At 38.3% G+C, this 27,549-nt stretch overlaps 1 protein-coding gene across 6 annotated transcripts in view; it reads right to left on the reverse strand.

The window, feature by feature from the left end:
• Positions 1 to 27,549, reverse strand: part of UTRN (utrophin) — a 356,530-nt gene that overhangs the window by 35,743 nt on the left and 293,238 nt on the right. For all 6 annotated transcript variants that reach the window (XM_039567915.1, XM_020583681.2, XM_020583682.2 and 3 more), the window contains 6 exons: positions 25,155 to 25,216; positions 24,096 to 24,170; positions 17,940 to 18,141; positions 11,012 to 11,097; positions 4,041 to 4,198; positions 1,472 to 1,638 (listed from right to left, as the gene is read on the reverse strand). In XM_039567915.1, coding sequence (XP_039423849.1) covers positions 1,472 to 1,638; positions 4,041 to 4,198; positions 11,012 to 11,097; positions 17,940 to 18,141; positions 24,096 to 24,170; positions 25,155 to 25,216 — 750 coding nt within the window. The remainder of the gene's footprint in view (positions 1 to 1,471; positions 1,639 to 4,040; positions 4,199 to 11,011; positions 11,098 to 17,939; positions 18,142 to 24,095; positions 24,171 to 25,154; positions 25,217 to 27,549) is intronic.

A 27,549-nucleotide genomic window follows, 5' to 3' on the forward strand; every position in this document is an offset into this window, starting at 1 on the left:
TACAAGTTTAAATTAAATTGCTTCCTGAGAGCAGTTTTCAGTACCCATCTACACTTTTCCCCTGTTGAGTTTTATGTTTTGTTTTGCAAGAGAATATGTGTCTATAAATGTAAAGGTTCACTTTAAAAGATGCTGATCCAACTTCTTTATAATCTTTTCTCAGAGCCTGTGTATTAAATGGCCACATTTACCTTCTGCTGGGATGCAAGATGTTTTGTTGTTGCAGATCTCTAACTTCATAGTAGAAGTTATTTAGAATGACCCATTCTAAATAGGTCTTTGTCTTTTTTTCTATCTCTCTGCCCTCCTACACATAGTACAACTTAGACAACTATAACATAGCTGAGCTAGAGCTTTGTTACCCTATGCTTCCTCAAACAATAATAAAGAGAAGAACACTTAAGAGAATTTCATCTCCTCTTAAGACAGGCAACAAAGTTTGATCAGATTTATTACTTTTGCAAATACTGAAATACCTATATTTATAATAAAAAAAAATAAAAAGAGGGTTGCTAGCTCAATCCTGTAAGATTGACTAAAGCCAGCATTCCTACAACTAGGCAAGATGAATCTGACCTCAGGATTCATATTATTATCCTCTAAAATAATAGAAAGATGGAGAACAGAGAGCACAGTGAACAAAAATTACTCCTCTGCCTAGATATCTAAAGAAAAATCTTAGAAGCACTTACATGATAGACTGCTTTATATTTTTCCTAGATAATACATCAGACTCCATGGCCACAGTAGAGGAAAAAGCCAGTTATGCTTAACTCTAGCTCTAGCCTCTACTGTAGATTTTGGGGGTGGGGGTTGCTTTATACACAGGAGCAATCAATGCACAAATGCATGTTAGTCATAACTACTTACTGAAGGGTACCAACTACAGTTTAGGAGATTAACATGGAGAATATTCCCCATGTAATCTTTGCTTTTAGAATTCACATCTTTCTTTGAAAAGACAAAAGTTAGATTATGTTCAGGGACATAGACAGGGACTTTGTAAGTCTCATCACAGCAACATATCAGTGTTTGGTTTAAGCAGGGGAAGACTGATGTTGAAGGGTGTTTTATACCGCCTGGCATAAGTTAGTTTCCCAAGCCTTATGCAGGAGAGCAGACAGACAGTCCACATTTCTTCTTACTGATCACCTCCTTTTGATCTTATGCTTACAGAACACATGGGCTGCATTTCTACTTCATCTGCTGTCTCTTGGATCCACCAATCCAAAACCACCTGATGACAGCCTACCCTATACCTCTATCACCCACAGGACCACTGGGTGTCTAACAGCAGCACTGCATGAGCCAGAATTGCACTGGCTCAGGCCACACTGTGGCCTCACCACACAGATCCCATGTTAAAGAAGGAAAACAGTGGAAAAACAGACAGCAGGAACTTCACTTGTTAGAAGACTTAAAAATGTGGATATTTTCAGAGAAACATTGCACCTAACACCTCTCCTCTTACCTAAATCCAACAATTGGACACTCTTTACAGATGTTGCACTTGGCCTGATGTTTTGCTGTTTCTGCAGCTGCCACACGATGTAGAACTGGTAGCCACACCATAGACTGTGGTTCTAAGCGCATCCAGTCTATAAATTGCTTTACAGTTATTTCTGGCTTATTGTGGTTCTGTGGAGAGAAAAAACCCACATCAAAATTAAAAAAAAAACAAAACAACAAAACAACAGACACCCACAAGTAGATTTTCCTTAGAATTCTATGGAAAAAAAAATCCCAACAGCCTGCATGAATTCTTTCCCTGACAGGTTAATCCAAAACCACTTACAGGATACAAGAACTAACCTCATTTAAAATGGAAATAAAGAAAACAAGTCAGTAACACTTCAGAAGGCTAAACAGCTGTGATAGAGAAGACAGATAGTAACAAAGATGGAGGACATAGTAAAGAAGTAACAGAGTGCATAGTATAGCCATCTTTCAACTGAAAGGACTTGAAAAATAAGTATGAGCATGAAAGGGAAGCACATTCTGCAGTTCGGACATACTGAAGACATGGCTGTCTTCTGAGTTAAGATTGATGACAAAATGCTAAAAGTCAGTATTGCTTGCAGGTGTGTACTGATTGCCCCAAGACTTGTCATTTTTTTATTGTGTTCTAAGCCCACAGTGCTTTTTCTAGTTAGCACATTAAATATAACACACACACACAACAAACAAATAAACAGGCAAATAAAGAACAAGAAAGGAATCTGCCATTTATAGGCAATCACTTCAAGAACATAGCAGAGCTAATATATTAACATGATTGTTTTAAGAAGCAAACAAACACACTTCCATATCCTCTTTAAGCTGTAACCACCACAGGAGCCTAGCTGTAAAGGTATTATATTCATCAACTTTGTCAGCAATAACAACAGAGGTCACATTTCTGACCTCAGTAGAGGCAATAAAATAAAGCTTAAAATGAAAGTTATTCTTAAATGGTAACACATGATGGAAAGCAATGCTAGGTGTCAACCTATTCATGGTCCAAGTTCATTTCTGGCAGTAAGAGGGAGAAGCATGAAAAAAAAAAGAAGAGTGTTTCTCCCTCACTAACAAAATATTTGTTTTCACTGGGCTAAGATAACTGACATGCAGCTGCACATTTTCTCTGTGCTCTCCTAATGACCAAGGACTGAACTTGAACTATTCATGTGAGATGAGGGATGCAGCCTCATTATAAATATAATTGTAATAACACATCAAGTATTTAAACACTACCTTGCTGGTACCCCCCACCCATAATTGAACAGCATGGGAGATGGGGCAGATCCTTGAGGGCCATAAAGATCATTCCTCTGTCACACAGAAAGTCTGCGACTAACAAATGAATGATTTATTTCAGTATGACTCAAACCACTCAAGGCCAGTGACAGGTATGTCAAGCACCATCCCTTATTGTCTGAAGCAGCAATGTCAAAACATCGGGGGAAGCTTTACATGGTTAATCAGTCAAACCAGCTTCCATAAGTATCTACCAAACTATTCATGACCTGGACAAACACTCTTCCAATTCTAACTGCCTGAATCCAGAAATGAATCTAATGTTTCAAAGCACTGGACGAAAATGTAGAAATCTCTATGAAAGAATGGCAAAAGAAAATACTCTCAAAGTTCACTAAAATCTTTAAAGTTCAACTCAATGAAATCAGAAATATTCAAGTTAGTAATTTTGTATAAGCCATGGTGTATTTTTAATCCAAATACAACTTCTGACAATGCTCAAATCAGCTGCTTTCACAAAAATAATGCACTGAAGCAGTATAGCTATCACTAGCTAACAGTTGGAGCCTTAGGCATCCTTGAAAAAGTCAGAGCTAATTGTGTTCCATTACAACATCCTGGTTTTAATTCTCATCTTCTTTAAACAGACAGCCACTCCTTGCAGCCTCATTAACCCCCTGCATGTAGTGTGGAGCTGCACAGCAGGCTGCAAGAGTTTTATTCCATGTTCTGATCTGTCGCAATATAAAAATGACTACGCTTGAAGTTTCACACAACTGCAAGGTCTTTTGTCAGTAACGTAATGCTAAATAATTTCCTGGTGCACAAGGTCAAAAATTACTACCAACATAATTTGCTTGTTCTGCTGAGATCATGTCTTGTTCCAGCATGGAAAAGCACGTTGTTCTCACAGTATCAGGTTGCTTTGAACAATGCAAAGCAGGATAATTGGCTGCTACAAAATTTTTTAACAAAAATGCTTTGAACAATGCAAAGCAGGATAATTGGCTGCTACAAAAAGCTTTTAGAGCAGCAAACACTGTCAGAATCATGAAGATTTATAAATTCTTTTGGCTAAACATAATTTGTTTTATCCTATCCTAAACTGTAAACCATCTTTTACATCAGCATTTTCACATTAATTTCCCATACTTAGTTGCAGGAGCATATTGATTTCCGTTCAAAACTCAGTGGATGTTTTTATATTCCTCTCTTCTATTTACATCATCAAGTAGAAGTGAACCTGTAGACTTCAGAGAGGGTTTGGTTTTGTTTTGTTCTTCACATGAAGGTCTTTATCTTACCTGTTGGAAGCAGCTGCGCACACTGGGTTCAATGTTGCTGCCACCGAAGGCTGCCACTTCCCCAAGCTGCCGTGGGATCTGGATAGCATCGTGAAGCAGAAGGCCCAGCTGCCTCTGGTCACACATTTCTGTAGGGCCTGCCACCTCCTTGAAGAGATCTGCAACACCAACAAAAGACACCATCTCATTCCATTTCCATGTACACCTCCTTTCCTTCAGTAATGCTGCAGCTCAAGCTTTTACTTTCTGTATTATTGTTATGGTTACAAATGGCCACTGTCCCATTTACAAGGGTTTACCTTCATCTAATCTTGATTCATAACCATACAAATGAGGAAAATAAGGCCAAATAAATGAAACTTTATGGCTTTTTATGGCACATGGTGGACAGGAAGGTGATTTGAGGCAGCACAGCATCACCAGCAAAAAGTCATGCCTGACAAACCTAGTGACCCTTTTATGACAGAGTGACTACATTAGTGGACAAGGCAGTGGCTATGGACGTCATCTCTCTGGACTTCTGTAAGGCTTTGGACACAGTACCCCACAGTACCCTCCTCTCTAAATTCAAGAGAAACATATTCGATGGGTGGACTGTTAGATGAGTTGGATGGCCACATCCAGAGGGTAGTAGTCAACAGCTCAGAGTCCCAATGGACATCAGTGACAAGTGATGTCCCCCAAGGGTCCATATTGGGACCAGTGTTATTTAATATCTTCATTAATTACACAGAAGAAGGGATCAAGTGCCCCCTCAGCAGGTCTGCAAGTGACAGTAAGCCGAGTGCTGCAGCTGACACACCTGGAGGACAGGATACCACCCACACCTGGACAAGCTCGAGAAGTGGGCCCCTGGGAACCTTGTGGGGTTCAACAAGTTCAAGTGCAAGGTGCTGCACCTGGGTTAGGGTAACCTCCATATCAATTCAGGCTGGGGGATGAAGGGACTGAGAGCAGCCCTGTGGAGAAGGACTTGGGGGTGCTGGTAGATGAAAAGCTGGACATGTGCTGACGAGGTGCACTTGCAGCCCAGAAAGTCAACTGTACCCTGGGCAGCATTAGAAGCAGCATGGCCAGCAGATTGAGGGAGGTGATTCTGCACACTCTGCTCTTGTGAGACTCCACCTGGAGTATTGAGTCCAGCTCTGGGGTCCCCAGCACAGAAAAGACAAGGAGCTGTTAGAGCAGACTCAGAGGAAGGCCAAAAAACTCATCATAGGAGAGATGTTCCATTCCTCTGAAGAAAGGCTAAGAGAGTTGGGGTTGTTCAGCCTGAAGTCTACAGAGAGACCTTACTGTGGCTTTTCAGTACTCAAGGGGACGTGTAGTAATGGTTTTAAAATAAAAGAAGGCTAGTTTAGACTAGGTATTAAGAAAGAAATTTTTTACAATTAGGGTAGCAAGACACTAGAACAAGTTTCCCAGAGAGGTGGTAGATGTTCTATCCCTGGAAACATTCAAGGCCAGATTGGACAGGGCCCTGAGCAACCTGATCCAGCTGATAATGACCCTGCTCATTGCAAGGGGGGGTTGGTCTAGATGATCTTTTAAAGCCCCTTCCAAACCAAACTATTCTACAATTGCATGAAGAATGAAATAGTATTTCAGAAATCCACATCTTATGCTAAAAAACTATGTCATGCTTCAGGTGGTTGGGGACAGAAGCACAATTACTCTGAACTGAGACTGGAAGTTACCACAAGTCACAACTGGCCATGTGAGATAGCTTAAAACGAGAGCAGCAGCCAGAAGGACAATTTGACCTTAACAATAATCACATTTTCTTCCTGGATAACCATGTCTGCTTCCATGTACTTTTCCTTCACTGATTCCATTTTCCTAAGGTAGGTGTCAAGCCCTGAAGTATAAATGGATGAACCAGGATGACTGTAACAACAGAAAAAATTGTTGCTGAAAGGGATCAAGAAAATTTTTCCAGATACAGGCACTGGGAAGGAAGATGCTGCTTGTACCTACACTCACAGTAAGGCACTGAGTTAAGAGGCCTGTCAGCAGTAGAGTTACTATTTCTCAAGTGCTTTCTTAACATGTTTCTTTGATTGGACAATTTTAATTGTTAAAATGCTCAGCTAAAAATTTTAATGTTTCTGCCAATAATTTTGATTGATGAACTCTGTAGCTGTGTACATTATCATTTAATTGAAAGATTAATCTTTCCTGAAAACATCTTAAATGCTGAGTTTATCCAAGAAATATTTTAAAATTCTGTGATAGGTTACAGAAGAAATGGAATCAAATTCTTCTGTTCATTCCAGCTGGTTTCTACAATCTGTTTTTGCACTCAATGGCTGGCTTGGATTAAAGCTCCAAATAATCTTCAAAGAAAAAGAATTCATTTAAATTATGACCCTACTTTTCCATGTTTCCTGTCAGAAGAACCATTAATAAATTAGAAATAAATGAAATTTGAAAATTCAGTCTGACTACACTTCTGATTGAGAAAAACACAACCTTTGCTCAGAAACACTCAAGAGTAGCTCTTACTGCATGGTGTAAATTGTTTTGCCCTTTATTTGGAGCAACTGTCGAGCTTTGTCAGTGTGCTTCAGACAGTCTGGGCACACTTTTTTTTCTTCTCAAAGGAGGTGGAAGTAGAGGAAAGGATCTTCAAAAGATAAAAATCAAGATGATTTAACTAATTCTTAGATTTTATTGTATTTTTCTCACCCCTTTCTTGTCTAGCCAAACAGCAGCTACAGCATCTTGGCCACTTAGTGTTGAGGAAAAAAAATGCACAGACAATAGCAGTGATAGAATTTATACTGCAGAGCTTCAGGCTCCTTTTGGCAATCCCAGATCCTGGCTATCTTCTTCAGCTGAGGATGGGACAGTTTTTCAGTTTCTAAGAGTCAGTTAAAAAAAAAGGCTAGTTTAAAAAAAAAAAAGGAAAAAAGAAAACCTAGTCTTATTCTTTCTGTTTGCATCAGTCTGGAGCAGAAACAGGCCATAAGAGAAGAACAATTCACTAACTGCTGGAGCTGGGAGGCAGATGAAGTAACTTCCTAAACCTTAAAACTTCAGTTGGTTGTGGAGCTGGTAAACAGAGGAAACCGATGTGGCTGAAGAGGGAATAGGCCCAGTAGCTAGGAGGAAAGTAGCAAACACCTTTGAAGAGCTCAAACTTGTCCAATTTATTTGTTTCTTAACACTGGCAGCTGTGCCACAACCAAAGACTGTCCAGGTGTAAGGGAGTCCACGGATGGTATCCTCTTTTCCAAACACCTCAATGCCTTCAGTGCGACACACAGCAGGAGAGCTCCTAAACTGAAGGCATGGAAAGTGAGAATACTCTTGCTATCTGGCCTACCTGCTTCCAATAACCCATGAGCTACTCCCTGGCAAGGGAGGCACGGCAAGAGCCACTCTCAAGCGGCAGATGGAGGAGAGCCTGGTTTAGCTCTGACAGGGAGCACCCGGACACCCTATTCACCACAGTGGGAAAGGGGACTCTCTACATCACCCACCAGCAAGCTCAAAAGCCCAAACTCTTTCAAATGGAGTCTGTTAACATGTATATACACACTAAAGGAGTTTCAACATAAAATGCGTTGATATAAAAGTTAAATTGTATAATGGACTCTACCAAAGAAGAATGACTGAGGAAGCACAGAAAATATTATTCAGACTTGAGTCATATGAAAAAAACAGAAACCAGGAAAAGAGAAATCAGTCAAATAAATTCAGCCTCACACTAGTATTTTGAGGATTACAACCAGTGGAACTCAAACTGCAACTTAGCTGGACAACCTGAAAAAAATGTACTTAATGATTGATAAAGAAAGGGATACTTGAAAATATTGAAAAGTTTATTAAATTCCTATCAAAATGATAATAAGATAATTAGTAAAACGGTGTCCACAACACACATTTTATGTTGCATTGTCACAAACAGAATGCACATTCTAATTTCTTCTTTTTATTTTTTAGTTACTTCCAAATGGTTTGAAAATGTGCAACAAACATAACAGTAAAAAAAACCCCACCACATTCCAAGGACATTGTACATCACTTGAAAACTGAACTGATTTGGAGATGAGACTTATCAAGTAGCCCTTCTTTTTCATCTCAAATCATACAGATTTTATACATTAAAGGACATGACCCAAAAGCTACACACTGTAAAAAACTCCATATGGGTCTTTTTCTGTTTCTACTGCCAGATTTGGCTTTGGGTGTTAGAAATGAGCGCAGGTAAGAGTGAAGGGCACACAAATGCATTCTTATGTATTTCACAAGTGACCCTCCTGGTCAGAAGAGACAGCAGAGAATAACATGGTTACAGCCAGACTCGGATATTGGCCTCAACAACAGAAAAGAAGCCCGAGACTCCTCGTCCTAAAGCATAGATGTAAGCAGCTCGCAGTTACTGAATTACTTTTGCAGATCCATTTTTATTCTCAGGAGCACCCAGGCATGTGCTTGAAGTTAAGCATGTCTTAAACATTTTCAAGAATAGGCATTCTTTAATTGAGGCTTCAATGTTTCCTCTAAAGCAATTGGGACTTTTAATTAAATATCCATTTTCACATCAACCCTGAAGTCTAGAATCTTAAAAAGAAGCTTAAGTAAATTAAAAAAAAAAAACCAAAACCCACAGAAATTTCCCTAAAACATTTGTTAAATTCACATTTGTTAATTAACATTTGTTAATTTCTCCAAAACATTTGTCAAAAATGTGTCAAGTGGAAAGATCCTACCTATACTGGAAATGAACATATAGTCTCTAGGAAGGCTGAACACTTGAGCAGCAAAAGATCCATTCAAGAGTTTTACAAGAGAATGAAAGGCTCATCCAAAAGTTTTTTAAACAAGAAACTTGCTTGTTTTACCACCAGCTACCCTAAGAAGAGTATGCCTCTCCAAAGCTACAGCATTTAAGGCACAGTCTGTGCTCCGCTAAGGGCTCTAACCACAACCATCCAATGACTGTCACTCTTAGAGGAGCCTGTGATTGCCAACGCCTCAGAAGTGCTTAGAAGAAACAGCCAAAAGGAGAAGCAAATGCCAGGAGCTGGTCCGAGAAAGGGAAAAATCAGAAGGCAGGTAATTAGTATTAAGCACCCATGTTTGGGGGTCCTGCTTTTTCTTCCAAGTGACTTTCTTGAAAATATTTAGGAATTACAATTTTCACTCAAGGACTGAAAACTCAGTAGATATGACAACATTTCTCTCAACAAGAGGTGATTAGTAGGGTATGACAAAATCAAAACAAGTAAAAGAGCTCATATCAAAGATGAGTCTGTGACAGCTCATCCCAGAGGACCCCAAAATGCTGACTTCAAAGCCACCACGAGCCAAGAACAGTACCTGACATACACTCCCTTCTTTAGCAAAATTTCTTTCGAAGAGATTTTTGTGACAATTTTAAGGTTCATAAGGACAATAAAGCTAACAGATATCAAAGCCTGGTACACTGATCAGAACAGGAGTTACAACAACAAAAAGGATGCATTATCTGACTATTAATTCTTTGCTTTGAGAACACAAGCAACTACTTTAATTTCAGATGTATTTCAGGTTGAAGTTATGATCACTTGGCACAAAAGTTTTCTGAGACTTAGTCTCTACTAATTTTTTTAGGACTTCTCACAGCATCCTTCAGAGTAAAAGTCCATCTTGTTGATATAAACTATGTAAAATCTGTAGCCACCATCAGCTGCCATTTTAATTTTACTACTAAACACAAAGCAACAACATAAATATGAAGTTGACCAAGTAATTTCCTTATTCTGCTTCAGTGCCTGTATTTGGCAACTGTATACTAATATATTACCAATAGCAATTTAATGTGAGTATTCTCAGGTTTTGGAGTTTTTTTTTAAAAACCATCTTTTCCTAGGGTTATCAGCTTATCATTCACAGCCTAACTCCTACACTTTATTAAAGTTTTTTATTTCACACAGAACAGCAGATTACCTTCTGAATTGTCATTATGGAACAAAGGTATGTCTGTCAAGCTCTTTTTTAGTTATGGAATACTTCACACATATATCAAACGACAGAAGGAAACTAAAAAACCCAAAGTCTCAGGGTGTCATTCAGATGTCAAAATATGTATGCATAAAACACCTCTACTTTTGTTCAATGTTAATAACTGAGTTTACAAGATTGCCTAAAAATGCTCCTAAGGAAAGCAGAAATTTTTGCAGAGCTCCAAAATTACATGAAGCAAATTCAGTCTCTCTATACTTTTTTTTATGTGTTTCCAAAATAAGTCAAGGAACTACTGTAAAGAACAGCAAATTTAAGATTATGTGCATAATATGTAAACGTTCATCATCTAGAATGCTCTAATACAGTGCTTCATCTTTTTTTCTGTATTTGTCAGGGGGTTTTTGCCACAAAGTTATTCAATCCTCTTCTGCTCCTGCATTTATTTTTGTGAAATACCTTTATACTACTCAGTATTTCTCAAGCTTCTGAGATTACTAAAATCAACATAATTTAAAATTTCACTGTGCAATTCTGGCAGAAAGCACATATACTGGAAAACCATTTTCAGAGTTTAGATAGACTTTCTCGTAAACCACTAAATACAATTGCAGAATTTTGATATATTTCCTTGCTTTATCAACCATATCAATCAATGCAACCAGCACTAACTTGCTTGATTTTTCCCTAAACAAAACACACACACATACAAGAGAGAACAGAATCAAATATAATACTTCTCTATCTTCCACACAGCTATATTCTCCTTTTCTTTTGGAGACTGCAGTACTGTGACTTCTGATGATTCAGAACTGACAGCAATACTTTCCAGTCGAGATATAAATTCTCCTTTAACCATTGTCACTGGCGATAATAAAAGTATTTCTATTTTACTTACTCAAAACAAAACTGCTTTGCAACAGGCATGAGAAATGTTTTACTACAAATTTTGCTAGGTGCTTTGTCATTGTACATGACTTAATTATATAGAGTATTTTGTAAAAGAAATTCTTCCTTACATCTGTACTTCTCTTCCAGAAGGCCCTTAGAAAGAGACATCAAGCCAATTTTCAGGGACTGCACTCGAATTTTTCCAGTTCGGCCACTGAAATTATAAAGATAAGACAATTCAGTACAGTTTCATTTTATTTCATTTCAACTCAAGTCTATTAAAAAATACAAAGACATTGGAGAGTTGTATTTCAAATATACTTCAGATCTCAAAAAAAAAAATTAACGCTACAAATTACACTGTGAATTCTTCCCTTACAAAAGCTCAGCTTCCCTTCCAAGTGGTTTACATGTCAAAACAGCTTGTATTACTACAAAAGAACAGACATTTAGCTCTGTAAAGTTCCCAAAGTCATTTCTTAATGTGATATAGACAGAAAAAAATACATGAGCACACAGCAGGAAGGCCTATTACTCAGTGTGAAACACAAGGACTGCAAAATAAAACCAAGTTTTCATATCACAGTAATTAATTATGATGGGTTTTTTTCCCTTTCTTTTTTCTCATTTGTTTTGTTCTGGTTTTTTAGTTTTTTGTTTTATGTTTAAAATGTTCTGACATACACGTAATATCAGGACATAAACAGGCAATCCCATGCACTAATTCAATGATGTGGAGCTGTTACTCTTTTTAAGCAATGTGACTTCAGGCACATCTTGTCTAGCATGACAAAAAGTACGTCCAAACCTAAAGAACAACTTGAGAAGAGGTAAGTGGTACCAAAGCAAGTAATGTTAAGCCTGAAAGAGAAATGCTGTTCAAAAAGATACTAAAACAATAAACCCAGCTTACATGGAAAAGAAAAATTTTAAAGTTCAAAAGATCAATGCAGAAACATATCCTGAAAAATTCTTTCTTCTTTCAAAAATGAAAAAACATGACACAATTTGTCTTTAAATGAGATGTGGCATAAAAAAAATCATCAGAATAGTTAAACTGTATGTACTACACACATAAGGTTAGCTGGGTCTTTCAACAACAAGTAAGATAACACTAAATTTGATACCCCTTCAAACCTTACTTTCGTCTTTTCTGCACACAGAAATTATATATACTTTAATTACTTCTGGAGTGATTATTACATCTCTCTCTCTATCCTATCCATTCAGCATATGGTCTGCTGTCTGATTTACTTCACAAATGTTGTGCTGAATACAAAATTATTAATTTACTCCTGGGTTCTTGATAAATTAGCTAAGCAACTTACAAATATTAATGCATTTTTCTTTACAACATCATCTCATCTAGTGACACTAGACAGCAGTATCTTCATTCCATAAGATGGAATAGAGGTGCAGAGAAATTATTGCCAAATTAATCAAAAACATCTATTACTTTTACTGCCCAGCTGGAAAATCAGGACACAATTTTCCAGAATGTTATAAAAGTGCCACCTTTTTATATATTCAAGCTTAGCTTCAAATTACCTCTTTCAATCACAGACACTACATCATTCTGGCATACCTTGCCATCTAAATGGCTCATTTTACACCCTGATAAAGTTATTTCCCTATCCTTTCCTGTGTAGGGTTGTTTGTGTTTTAAATTTACAGTCATCAGAAAAAAAAGTGAACATTCATTTGGGTTTGATTTAACTCAGGACTGACCACATCATTTGTTTATTAAAGACAAAGTGAGACTTTGCAGCTACAAGATATGGGCACTTCTCTCAAGGCTTCAAGCTTCTCCTGATTTCAGGAGATTTCTGTAGGGTCTGTGAAAAACTTCCTTCACACAAAAAGCATTTTCTCAATAGATTACATAAATAATTACAAAGCCTGCAATATTACATTTTTTGAAAGAGCAACATATTTATCCCTAGTCTCTTTCTTGGAGACAGATAAATATTAGCACTGTAATGACATATATACAGTAAAAAAACCCAACACACCAAAACCAAATGCCACACACACTCCCTCTCTCCCCCCCAAACCTATAGACTTTGTAGTCCTGACATTTCCAAGTCAATGGTTTAAGATTTCCCAGCTTAGTGAGTCACAAAACCACCTAGATTAGGAGAGGCTTCCAGAGACCAATGCCCCTGCTCAGTTAGGTAGAGCAGGTTTTCCTGGATCACATCCCATCACTTCAGTATCTTCAAGGATTGAGACTGAACAGCTTCTCTGAGTAACCTGTGGCACTGTTTGATCACTCTTACATTAAAATAATCTTTTTCTCATATGTCAAAATTTCCTGTGTTTCAGGCTGTGCCTGCTGTTTCTTGTCCTGTCACTGCACAGCACTGAGGAGAGCCTGGCTCCATCTTCTCTTCTGTTCCCATTGGGTATTTATGCACATTGATAAGATCCCCCTGAAACTTCTTCAGGTTGAAAAGCTCAGCCTCTACGGATACACCCAAGTCCTTAAACTGTCTTCACGGTACTTCACAGGACTCATGCCAGTTTGTCCATGTCTCTTTTATCCTGGGGAGCCCATAACTGGAAACAGCACTCCAGATGTGTCTCATGAATGCTGAGCAGAAGTGCAGGATCACCTCCCTCGACCTGCTGGGAGACTATAAGGCTGCTTTGCCACATGCCTGTCTTGCAAGGTGCCTCTGAATGGCAGCACAACCACCTAACTGCCCTATGTGTATGAACATCTAAGAATCAAGGCCTTACAGTAGCAAGGTTCAAGAAACTTTTTAATGCCTGAATTCTTAAAAATTTATGGGTCATATATGCCACAAAAGTCAGCCCACTATTCAGACTCATAGCAATACAAGCATCCTTGTCATTACAAAATCAACTGATACTGGTTTTTAGCCACTTTAAGCAGCTCAGACATTTTTTGCTCTGATCCTGATGAAGGGGAGACTGAATCTATTCCTTTCTCTAAGTAATTTCCTAACACAGAATTAGGATCCAAAACTTCTTTGATAGGCAAACACAGTCTATATCATAGCCAAAACAGAGGCGTGTGAACTTGTAAATTAGAAACATACTAAGGATATAATTAATATGTAATTGCTGAATGTAAGTGTAAAAAATTACTGTTTACCAGCAATGGTATGCAAATATTCTGTAGCATTGTGATGGCACAGACAGACCTAATAAATATAAGCATTTTATCTAAGTATGTGAATGCCAAAGAGACAACCAGTGATGGGCACAGCTGCATACAGGAGTTAGCCAGATTAAAAAAAAAGTTGTCAAACAGGCAACAAGATTAAATACAGGAGACTGCAAACAGGAATACACAATAAAGAATCTTAGAAAACAAAATTATGATATGAAGTCTAGAGGAACCTATGTCCCTGGGGGAAGAGGGACAATAGCATAAAAACATCAGGTACCAACAAGGAAAACTAGAGGATGAAGATGAGCCCAGCACAGTTCAGCCTTCTCTTGTCACAGAGCTCTCAAGCCTAGAGAACACTGACACTGCAGCTAAGGACTACCAGGACTGCAGCTACCAGTTACACGAGGCAGCCTGGTAGATCAATGAAGGTCAGCACAGACACCTCCCCTTAATCACCCACAGACAAGTCAGACAAAGGAGCTCATTCTCCTGCCTTAAACAGGGCCACAGCCTTCTTACTGCTATCATAGCCTGCTAAGCTGCTCCCACTGAGTGCTCGATGAATCCAAGCAGCCATCATAAACACAGGGGATACAACTGGAGTGCATGCAGAAAACTTCCATCAGCTACTGTCAAAACCAGCGCATAAAGTTAAGGCTGACTGAGCAGGTGTCTCATCCTCATTCCTCAGAAGTTCAGATTTTACTGAAATGAACACGCTGGTGAGGCCAGGGCTATTAACTCAGCCTGGTGTTAGAAGCTGCCAGGTGTATGAGCGCAATGATAAATAACAAAGTTGTGATTTTTCGGGGGAAGACTGGGCCACAGAGAATGATCATGAAAGACAGTTTTGATCACACAGAAAATGTCAGCATAAATACCACAGATACCCTGCTCAGACTAATGTACCAAAGAAATTCAATTTAAAAGAAGGCATTATCAAAAGCATCATAACATTAGAAAAAAAACCTTAAGAAAATTTAAAAGTTGAAATACAGGAAGTCAGATAAACATTGCAAAATGTTTAAACAGTGCACATAAAAGTTTCTTTATGGGTAATTCTAATTGAAATGAGTCATCACCCTGAATCAGTACATATAGAAACAACTCATTTCAAGGGGTGTTAAGCTATTCCATCAGTACTGAAAGCTATCAGTCCTTTTTATATAAATGATGTCTGGAGATTTCAGCAAATTTGACAGTATATAGTTCAAAAGAAAAACCACCAGCTGTTGCTTTTGGATGCTTTAAACACTGGCCTAGCCAAATGATTTTACAGAGCAAAAAATTTCCTTCACAGTTCTCATATTAAGTATTAAGATATTTATCTTTAATTTCATTTAAAAAAAAAAAAACCAAACACAACACAACAACTCTGGACTAGCCAAAACAAAGAACTTTAAGTTTGGAAAATGTTTACAAGGGCAGATGTTGCTGTCTGGAAGAACCTTTGAGTCCTTGACATAGTAAAAGTCACTGAGTAATTTCAGTGTTTCTCTCCTCTGCTCAGAATGAATCATTCCTGATGTGCCAGAAAATACCAGAACATAACAGACCTTTTCTAAAAATAAATTGATTCTTTTTAAGGGCCAAAGACATCTGCAGGTTGTCTGGAGAGCCATTCAGTTTGCCATTAATCTGTGAATCTGTAATTAAATCTCAGGTGCAGCATGTGACTAACAGATGTTTTTGTAGGCAGTTTAACAACTTGACACATTGTATATGTGTAACACCAATGCAATATATGCAACGGAAATGCCAAGACACAAATTAGCTCTTTTGCAATGCCCAATTTAGAAAACAAAACCAAAAATTCCAGCTTAAAATTGGTGCCTGGTCTTTTTAGCATTTCTTTTTCTTCCTGGAGTGAATTTGAAAGGGGAACAAGGAAACAACTGTAAAAAGTAATTTTCTCTCAGTAAACCTTCATCCTTGATTTTTCAAAGTTTGAATAAAGACTCAAGTATTTAAGGGGCTTGAAGAATTATCTACACTATGTTTTAACATAATACTCAAGGGGAAATGGGAGACACTGGAAACATTATTGAAAAAAAGGGTTGCTGCTTACTAAGTGCATTTTAAATATGAACAGATTAAACAACTGACTTCTAACTGAAGTTAGGAAGCAAAGGTAAGCTGAAAAAATACAATAGATTTGTGTTCAGTCTGAAAGAAAACAAAACCCAACCAGTATCTACAAAAAATTCTCTGACATTATTATGTGTCTTATTCTAAACTGCCAATAACATTTAAGTCAAGCAACTCACCTAATCTACTGCAATGTTTGCAAGTGATGTGTTTATTCACTCACAATACAGAACTTTACAAAATAAAAATAATTGCAGGAAGAAGTCCTAGTTAATATTTGATGGACCCTCTAATTTTTCATCAGTAATGAGGAGAAGTCCGACTAACAAGAATGCCACAATATTTAACAGCAATGTTTGAATGCCAGTAGCCAGCACATAAATGATAAATGGTTCTATGTACTCTGTTCCCTCCTTCCCTCTCCCCTAAAACCAAAATAAAGTAATATATCCATGAAGTATAGGAGAACTGGTATGTAATCCTCTGAGGGGAAAAAGCAAAAAGCTATGAACTCTTAGAATTTGGGACTGAGTGAACATATTGAAGATAATGCATACATCTACAAGTAAAAGCTCCCTTTTGCAAAGCCAGGTATAAGAATTTTTATCACTATTCAAGAAATACTTTTGCTCTTTTCAACTTCAAATGGAGAGAAAGAAATAAATTTTGTAACCACCCTCATGGAGCTCAGAAATTCTGATTTGTAATTCTGTTTATAGCTCTGAAGTATAGCACATATTCAATCAGAGACACTGAAGTGACCACAACCTGTACTGCACTGCTGAGACTTTAGTCAGCTCCAGAAGAGTCCTGAAATGCCTTTGCTGAAGCAATGTAAGGAGACACATTATAGGGCACGGAGGAGCTGATAGAAACCAAGTCTTTCTCCAGTTTTCACTACACAATGGAGATAAGAATAGCAAATGCCGCTAAGAAAAATAAGCAACGAACTCATGACTATAAAGCACAACTTAATTAAAGCAGATTGGTTGCAGGTCATGCAGGCTGACATAGGGCAGGGCAGAGAGGGCAGAGTTCAATTTCCAGTAGGAGAAAGAAGGGGCAAGGGGCTCAGAAAGAACTGGCCAAAACCACAAGGGGCTGCTGGAGTGGACATTCTCATGTTTTTTGGGACTTAGTTCTCTCTGGAAACCGCAAATGTGTATTTATATAAACCCACAAGTTCTTACTGTAAGCATTCCAAAACATTCTTGAGGCAAACTCAATGCCCTTGGGAAACACAGCCTTGCTACCAGAACAGGGGCAGGTGGACCACATAACACCAGCCCTCAGAACTGATCCATGGCAGGAGCTGTACAGGCTGGAATTGAGCCAGAACTAGGACACTGCTGACCCTCCAGAATCAGACGGGCTTTAGTGCTGAGATCAGAACAACCTCCATCCGATAGAGGACTCGGTGCAGGGAGCTCATCCAGGATTATGTGTGCAAGTAACTAAGTGTAAAATACATGAAACAACTGTCGCCACCTATGACAGAAATAGAATCTGATATGAATGGCAATCAGTCTGGAAAACTTGGAACATTCACCATAGGAACACAGCTAAAGCAGTGTTCTAGCTCTCTACTCACATACACGTTTCTTGAAATCCTTTCAGTGTTTCTTTGTTAGTAGTGTAAAAGCAGTGTAACCTTAGTTCAGTGCTGAGCAGGACAGCATAAGACACATCTCATTGCATGCAACTGCACTTTCGTTATGGACTCAAAACCATCAAAAGATAACCTTTTAATAAAGAAGCTTTTAAGGCGTTATAATTTATAATTCCTGGGGGTACGTGCAGTGACAAAAAAACCCCATTTTTCTTACCTATCATACACGTTGAGTAGCCAGTTAAGACACATGTCTACACAGAGAGGAACATTCACCATATCTTTGTGTTTCTCTTCAAGTCCACTGTAGATGGTAGTGAGACAGCTGATCACATCCTGGACACCAATCAGCTGATCATTTTGACTCAACTTGTGCTGTTTGAAAACTTCACTTGTTGTGTTCAGGTCCAACAGGTCCACTAATAATAGGTTTAAAAAAAAATAGTAAGTTAAAAAAAAAATAGAAAGAAATTTTTTTAAAAAAAGGTGTGAATGTAGATGCCTGAGCATAGCATTGACAATAATTGCTCATGTGCAAATTGTGGCAAACACTGCAAACAACTGGCCCAGTGGCTTTCCTTTAGTAACATTATAGTGACAAAACATTCTCTGTGACAAGTCAACAGCATTTTGATACTATATATTAAAAAAAACCCTAGAATAAGAACATCATAATGACCCTGCTCAGAACAGCATTAAAATAGCTGCTGAAGTAGTCTGTATAATTAGAGGATCCTAACTTTGGATGCACACACAGACAATTCACTAGGTTTACAGGATTCTTCGCATTTACCATAAAGCAAAATCCTATAAAATGACGATCACTTTTGAGCAAATTCTTAGGTAAGAACTCTTTCTTAAAGGTCGTAATAATGTAATGAGGCCTGATTAACTGAACAGTTGCTAAATTAGGGCTTAAAAGAAAGCAGGGAGAGGGACACAGGAACAGTATTCACTGTAGTTTTCCATAACACTAAATGCTATTTATTTATTTAAAAATATTTTTATCTCCTTTATTACAGAATTCTTTATATAAGCAGTTGGTGATGCAATGAATATCTTACCCAGGAGAAGGGTTTTGCTCTCAAAACCATTCAAATATGACTCTGAAAATCTGGGGTTTGCATGGTGAAAATAAAAGGCCATCAATGAGCTCTTCTAATTCCTTTTGCAAAAGGAAGCAGAAAAGAGGAATACATGGTATAGCCCTCAGTGACTTTTTTTTACAGAAGCAAGGACTAAGTAAAAAAAATAGTTGCAATGTATTAGTATGCTTGCTACAATATACATAACATGCAGTTGAAGTATATTACAAGCTCACAGTGAGCTGTTTGTGAAGAGTCAGTAACACACTCGCACTATAAATGTCATCTCTCAAACAAAAAAATAAAATTAACATGTTAATCCCTGACGTGCTGTGAACTGCTCTTCATCAATCATCAGAATGAATCATAGAATCAGAAAATGATTTTTGTTGGAAGGGACCTTAAAGATCATCTAGTTCCAACCCTGTTGCCATGGTCAGGGACACCTCCCACTAGATCGGGTTGCTTGAAGTCCCATCCAGCCTGGCTTTGAACAGTGACAGGGAGAGAGCATCCACAACTTCTTTGGGCAACCTGTGCCAGTGTTTCACCACCCTCACAGTAAAGTATTTCTTTCTAATATCTAATCTAAATGTCTCCTCTTTTAGTTTAGAAGTGTATCGCCTTGTCCTATCACAATCTGTCTTTTTAAAAAAGTTCCTCTCCCTATTTTTTATAAGCCTCCTTTAGGTACTGAAAGGTTGCTATAAGGTCTCCCTGTAGCCTTCTCTTCTCCAGGATGAACAACCTCAGCCCTCTCAGCCTTTCCTCATGGGAGAGGTGCTCCAGCCCCCAGTCATCTTCATTGCTTGCCTGTTGACCTGCTCCAACAGGTCCTCATCTTTCCTGTGCTGAGGGCCCAGATCTGCATGCAGTATCCAAGTGGGGTCTCACAAGAGCAGAGGAGGAGAATAAAAATGTTAAATAAGGACTTCAGATTTGCAGCCTGTGAAAATTGTGTAATTCTATCTGGGCTGGAAAACAAGTACAGCAGAAAAAGAAGCAGGAGCGAGATAACATTAACCGCGATGAGTGATTCTGTCAAGAACTCAATGATCATCTACCAAAAGAAGGTTACATTCCCAAACCCTTTTCCCTCATCTACCCTTCTTCACATGTTTTTAAAGAGAGAAACAGTACCTCACAGCCCTTGCCTTTCGTCTCCTGCACTAAAATTGGTACATTCTGCTCCAACTTCACAGCATTAAATTTGCAGAGGTTTACATTTGTTTGTTTTTCATTTTCTTTTTTGTTTGTTTGGGGATATTTTAAGTCCTTCTCTTGGGCTTGCAAACAAATGCCAGCCATCTATTTTTCTAAGGGGCAGACTGGTAATTGCAGCAAAACACCTTGCCACTAGTTTGACTTGAGGTAGCCGAAATGTTTGGCAATACACTCACTGCAGCATAATCTTCAACAGCAGCTGGAAAGGATGTGATACACTGGAAAAAGCTCACAGGGATATTTAGAAACAACATGAACCCACAAACAGTTCACAGTGTAACCCTGACTACTTTTTTGAGCTGCGGAGGGCGTGGGGTGAAGCCAAGTGAGGCCAACCTGCTATCTGATCACATAAATACTGAACTCAGATGGCCACTTTTCACACTTTCTATTAATGATTTCAAAAACCTTTATGACAAAGAAAACACCATAAAAATTAATGCAACCAGTTTTCTGGTTTTGTTTTGGAGTTAGCTTTTGGTTTAGGTTGTGGAGTTTTTTGCTTCTTTGTTCATTCGGGGGTTTTTGTGTTTTCTGGTTATTTTGCAACCTGTTTCTGCAAGGTATTTAATGGCTGACTAAAAGCAGGTAATTAGCTTCATAAAACAGACTGACAGCACACAAAACCTGCCCCTTCTAAAGCCTGTGAAAATTCAGAAAGCTTTGGAATTCCAGAAAGTTGTAGCCTTTGGGTTTGGCTTAACATAACCATCCTTGCACTGAAAACAGCAATTCAACAGACACTAAGCATGCTAACTTCATGTCTTGATCTTATGGCATTAAGATTTCTCATTCACATTTCTGCCTAAGCATTCCAGAAGGACCTGGGAGAGGTACTTCCAGTATTTTTGTACTAAAAACCACAACAACTCTGATGCTATACTAATACAAATTAAGCTAAACTTACACTTTCAGATGGCACTATCCATGGAGAACAACCAGAGGAAATTACTTCCATTCCTGCTTACTTCAGCACTCACCTGGCTGAATAAGACAGGCAGTTATCCTGTTATGCCATTCCTGGTACGATGCCTACACAGCTTTCAGTGCATTTTTGCAGTACCATTCTGCATCTGCTTAAATATGCTGAATGACCAATCCTGCTTTTAACCAACCAATGGGCATAAGGGCCATTTCTTCCCTTCCTGCAGCAAGGAGACTTTCCCAAAGAAAAACTATAAATAGAAACCATATCATTCAGCACTGCTAAAGCAGATGTGAGTGTGTGACTCAGAAGCAAGTAACTACATGCAGCTGCTAATGGCAAATTTGAAGCTGCTGTAACCCCATGGAAAATAGTCAGGCATTACTGTAGAGTTTTTGTATTAAAAAGACCTTGCAAATGATAGCAGTTCCTGCAAAGAGACTGCACTGAGGGAAGTGCTCACAGCTCTCACTTTTAGTCCCAGGTGTCTGAATGTTCCATTTTTTTCCCCTTGTATGGTTGATATTCCTATTAAGATTCTTAAATTTTAAATCACCTAGAGGAACTCAGCAACAGAATTCTGAGTATACATGGTGATTCTGTTCCCTTCTTGCCTTTCAGTACTACACTTCAGTATCTGGGGCATTATAATTTCTTGAAAATGAGCTAAAGTATGCTGCACAAGAATAAAACATAGTCAGGACCTGGTGCTGCACAGTTGCCCAGTACAATCTGCAACACAGAACACTCTCTCTGGCCCCATTCTTCTGCTACAGTGGAAAGCGCTTTCACTACATCTGCCCCACATAATCCGAGACAGAGGCTAAGAATTTGTTATTTCCAACTTGCAATCTTTCTTATATTCCTGCAAAATACATACATGTATATGAAAATGTATGTCTCTGAAGGAATCTACAAGTCAAAAAACAAAACAAGAAGAAACACAACTCTACCTTCTCATTTTAAAAGGAGAATGAGGAAAATGTGATTAACTTCCTCAAAGCCAAGGATTTTTGACGCTTACCAAGAAGAGATAAGGCATCAGCAAAGTCTTCTAAAGTACAGCTCTCAAATGAACTTTCTAAAGTGAAATTGGTCCTGAATCTGCTTGTAAAGCACTCACACTGCATTATCAGTCCCCACTGCAAAGCCAAAATCTACCAGGTGCAAGTGGAACTGTGCATCCAGCTCCAGCTGTGCTCTTGGCAGTTCCCACCAAACATGCCTTTGACATTATATACACACCATGGCTGTGACAGCACTTTGTCACATTTTACAGTGACCTTCATTTTTGATGATTTGTTTTGATGTTTTCTTTGCCTTAGCACATAAGCCTTTCTGAAGCATTCGGCAACCAAACACCTTTAAAATGCATCTGCAGTTACAATTACAGGAAGTACAATGGAAGACTAAAGTAACTCAGACCAAAGAATGAATGGCAGTAGCACAGAAGACGACTCCTTCCCTGCCTTGATTCTTTATCAAGCACACGTATAATATAGACAAAGATTTTTTTGGCTGTTGCCCCCTCCCATGACGCCCAAAGATGGAATAAACAAACAGCTTCACTGATAACGAGGCAGATTGGACTTGTAGAGATGTTTTACTCCTAGCTCTTTCAAACTGAAGTATTCTCTTTACTTCTTACTATTTCCTTCTGTCCTCACTTCCACCTCCCTCCCCTGAAACTGGAGACAACAGGATGGCATTTCTGAAATCTGTGAATGAGGAGAGCTAACCATAGCAGTTATTAGAGAAATTGATATATTTTGCAGTAAAAGCAAAAGCTGAAAGTACGTACCTCTTCAAAGCTTATTAGAAGTAACAAAAGTGAAGCTTGATGTACACAGTTCACTAGAAAAGCTGTATGTCTGTCAGAGATAGGCAGCATGACCAGCATCTGCCATATGCAGTCTGTTTTTTCCCACTCCTCCCTGTGGAGCAGCTCACACAAGGGGAATTTTACTTTGCTTTCTGATCTCTTGCTTTGTTTTTTGTTTTTAGGTACATGTTGATGAATACTTTATACCCAGAACACTGACAAGGAAAAAGCTCGTAACAGGCTTTAGTCTTCATCTGCTGGGAGATGAAGGTGTAGTCCTTGGTGGGACCACATCATAAGAAAAAGTGGCGAAAGGTACTCCTAAGAGCCTGTACTGCACAGATACAGTCCAGCTTCTGGAGTAGCTAGCTACCATCTCAGGCAAAGCTTCATTTAGTTTGATGCATATCTGAAGTCCAGCTAAGTTCAGACTGCTGTCTTCTAGGCTGTAAAGAAAACTAACCACCTGGAGGGTGGGAAGGGATCCCTCTTTGTGCAGCTCCTTTCACGCTTGCACCCCTAGGAGGGCTTTGCACTTCTTGTGTTCCTACTCAGCCTGCAGTACTGTGCACTCCTCAGGGCTGAAAAGCCCTTCCATGTCGAGGACTCCTAATTTATAACAAGAAAATTTGGTAATATCATACATCTTTATACCCTCTGTTGCCAAGACCTTTCAAAAGGTCTAAAATCTGTGACCTTCACACTCATTCACATCCCACATCTCCTTCCAAAATTGTCCAGTTTCCTTCTGCTTTTTCTACTTCACTCTATTTTCTTTCTGTTAGATGTATGTTCTTATGTATTTCATTTTCCATTCATAGTCCTAATAGTTTTTAAAATTCAGCTTGCTTTGCACAGGACAGAACTGCAGTGTGGTACTTGCTGTGTGACTTGAAGTCCCAAGTCCAGAGGCCAGGACAAGATCTTGTGATCTATCACTTCTGAGGCTGCTAAATTTTGAATGAACATGGTAATCCTGCAACTTGCTGCTGAACTAAGTCATAATTGTGATATAATAGGAAGTGCTTTATAAATACCTACCAATATAAATAATACCTGCAGAACAGAAAATTGGAGATACAAACAATTCTTAGTGGGCATACCATTTCAACTTACCTGCTGCATCTCTTTTTTTTATTAATTTATTTTATTTATTTGCAATAATGACACCTACTGTTAGCAATTCTTCTTGCCATTTTGCTGGTTGACAGTGTGTCAAGGATGACTCTGGTCCACTGTTAATGTTGTTAGACTGAAGCTGACCCTCCCTTCCCCAAATACTGTAGAGAAACAATTTGCCTCAAAGGCCCAACTCACAGCACAGTGCTTTCTGCAGTCTCCGGATTTTGATGGCCGTGCGGTAGGCAGAGAAGCGCACGTTGTTCAAGTCGGCTGAAACAGCAGAACAGAAACATGAGCAGCCCTAAAAATAGAGCCCATAACTTTCCTTTATGTATAAATCTTCATATTTTGGAAAAAGTCTGATATCCCTTCTCTGCAATGAATTAATAGAATGTATCAGAACAAATTAAAAGACCTGACAAGTTGGGACCTCAACCCAATCCACCTTTAGGGAAAGCCTCCTGATTCTGACAGTCCAGGACCTTAAAGAGAGTGGCCCTGCAGAAATGCTGGCACTATTTGACACATGTAATACGTATACATACAGGAGAGTTTCACATACATATAATGCACTGGTATGTAGTTTCCAGACAATTACTCAAATACAGTAAGTTTCGCAAATAATTTATAACTCCATCAGATAACAGGAAACACAGGCCAGCAAATGTCACATTAACAGAAAAAAATGGTTTAAGCTATAATTGACTTAAATGACTTTGTAAACCGGGCTTTACAGTCACATAGCTGTAAACTCTGTTATAGAAACGGATTGGTACAATAACATTTTTTCCTCACTTAACAGCATTTTTACCCTTCCTCTCCTTAGAACAGGGGATTTCACAGTAAACGTTGATGCTATCAGGGCATGTTGAACTAGTTGAACAGTTCATAATACAGTTTATCTTTTACTGAGAAGGTAGCTGCTCTAATTATTACCAAAATTAGTTCCTTGCAGACCAGCACCCTGGTTTAAACATGCAGAGAGCCTGTATCACTGGACAATTCCTTGTGAAGTTAAAAGAAAAAAAAAGGTACTGCATTAAAGCATACAGTCAGAGCATATGGTTCAGAATTAATATTACCAAAAGACAATACATGGCATGACCAAGGAAGTAGGTTTTGGGCAAGGTGTGTCTCATCACAAAGTGTGAAATGCTGTTATACTCAGTTCATGGGAACTCAAGCATGGTCAGTATCCAAATGCAGCTTTTACTCATGGAATAAAAATCACAATGTTTTAATGAATGCACTCACCTAAGGACTGGAAGAGATCAGTCATTTTTGGATGATCCCAACAAGTTGTCTGTGTCTCATGACTACAAAGGAACAAAGTAATCAAAGTTTCAGGAAATACACATATGCACTTCCAACGAATAAAATCTTAAAGATATTCTGATTTTCTGCATTTAAGTGCAAGAAATCCCGCAGCTCTAATTAAAATACATGATCTGTACCACCCAGATCCTTGATTTTATAATCACAACATTAGTCAGACAATAGCTGATCCCTATTTAACAACATTTACTTTTGATTCTAAGTGTTATGGTAACAGCTGGACTCTGACCCTGCAGCTAAGAGGTACACTAATAAGGTAAAATAAAAAAATTTCCTGTGCTGTAAAACAATAAATACTGTTGCAAAAACAATTTTAAAAGTATTGAGATTTTATTTCAATCTTCCTTGCATATCTGAGCACACGTATCAGAACACAAAGAATGACTTTAAGCTTTACCTGTAACATTAATTTAACATGTAACATGATCTTTTAGGTTGGAAAGGATCTTCAAGAACATGGAGTCCAGTGGGAACCCTGATCACCGTTCACACAACCAATCAATAAATATGTTGATTTAGGGGGTGTGCTCTACACCACTGTTCACAGAACAGAGATTCAATAGGCTTCATCCCTTAACCTACTGTTTAGTGTTGCTGTTTCAGTTTATCAGGGTTTCAAGCAGGCAGCCATAGAGGTCAAAACATGTCAGGTCCACTGAAATCTCCAATTCCCTTCTACAAGCCACGCTTTACTTGTATTTATCAATATTAACTGCTGTAATGATTGCACATTATCTCACAAAGTATTTACATTTGAATTAGATTTGCAAGGTAATTACTCAGAGAAGTCTTGTTAAAAGGATCATAGGATTCCCCTTAAAAGTTAATGAAAATGAAGTTATGCTATGTTAGCAAATTTAACAGTAACGATCAGAGAACACTAAGTATTTCACCTTTGTTTCAACTTAAAAACTGTAAGTGTACCTATTTTTTTTTCCAACATAGATGAATACTTGGTTATAAATAATGACTTTAAATGCCATTTTGGCATTAAACGTAGTGAACTGTATCATCATTTGCTATACATAAATGGCTGTACCTCAGTAGGTGCACAGTAATTTATCATCATTGTTTATTTTTTAATTGAGAAACCAACCAAGAATAAACCCTTTTATGCTAGGTGTTACAAAAAATTGGATAGAAAGTCCTTGCTCCGACAAACTGCAGAGAGAGGACACATACCATAAGGGAAGGCAAGCTCCTAACAAAGTAAGTGCTGAGGACCCTTTTGTGTACGCATCAGCCTCAAACATACACCACTGGAAAGTGCATGATCTCTGTACATGGGACATGATCCTCATTTTACAGTCCATACACCAGGATAACCCTTCCAGCTTTGAGTCTAGTCTAGGTATTCAGAGAGAGCTTCTCCCCATCATCATGCTTCATACTCTGCCATGGATCTCATTTGTCTATCTGGCACCATCACAACTTTGTAGGGTGTTTTTCATGGAAGTTCATAGGCAAAATATGTACTTCCTATTAATAGAGTAGGTACAAATCATCTTTTCCCTCTTTGTGATTACTCCCTAGTAGCTGACTCAAAGGAAGAAGAAGCCCTGCACATGACTATATTTAAATAAGAGAGCTATATACAATAATCAAAACAATTCCATCAGACCTTGGTTGAATCCAAAATACTACAGTAAACTCTCCTCAATTCAGAAGAAAACACTAAAATACATGTTTACATCAAAACATATTTTGCTGAATAGAAGCTTTAATTTGATTTCATTTTGATATCATTGTCATATGAATTGCATTCACATTTCAAATTTCCAATAAGGTGGTCGAGGCTCTGGTAATGCTGAGCACCAAAGTTAATGCACACCAGTAAATCAGTGGGTTTGTACTTTTTAGAAAGACTTCTAAAACATCACTATTCTTATCCAGAAAAGTGATTTCAAAAACAAGTAGCTTTTCCTGGAAAAGGCACACCAATAAATCATCATGGAGCCATCAAGAAGAAAGAATATATATAGATTTTATGCTTTGCCATGGTAAAGGCAGGTGACTGTCCAGCATTTTCACCCTGGTGTCAAAAGACTACAGTATATTGGAAAAAAGAGTATGTACAGCCTCAGTAAATACTGAAGTAAATAGGAAGAGAAAATACAATATAATGGTTCATACTGCTCAGCTTATTTAATAATCTCAAAGCTACTCCTGAAGTTGCCAAATGTCTGCACTATCATGTTAAGAGGATGCCACAAATATCATGCTGTTCATTTAGAATTGTTGACTAAACCTATCACAACTGCCCACAGAAATGGATACAACATGTGATCAGTTTAATAAAGCTTGTTTTAAGGAC

Source organism: Corvus cornix, chromosome 3 (assembly GCF_000738735.6).
Source record: "Corvus cornix cornix isolate S_Up_H32 chromosome 3, ASM73873v5, whole genome shotgun sequence".
Lineage (NCBI taxonomy): Eukaryota > Metazoa > Chordata > Aves > Passeriformes > Corvidae > Corvus > Corvus cornix.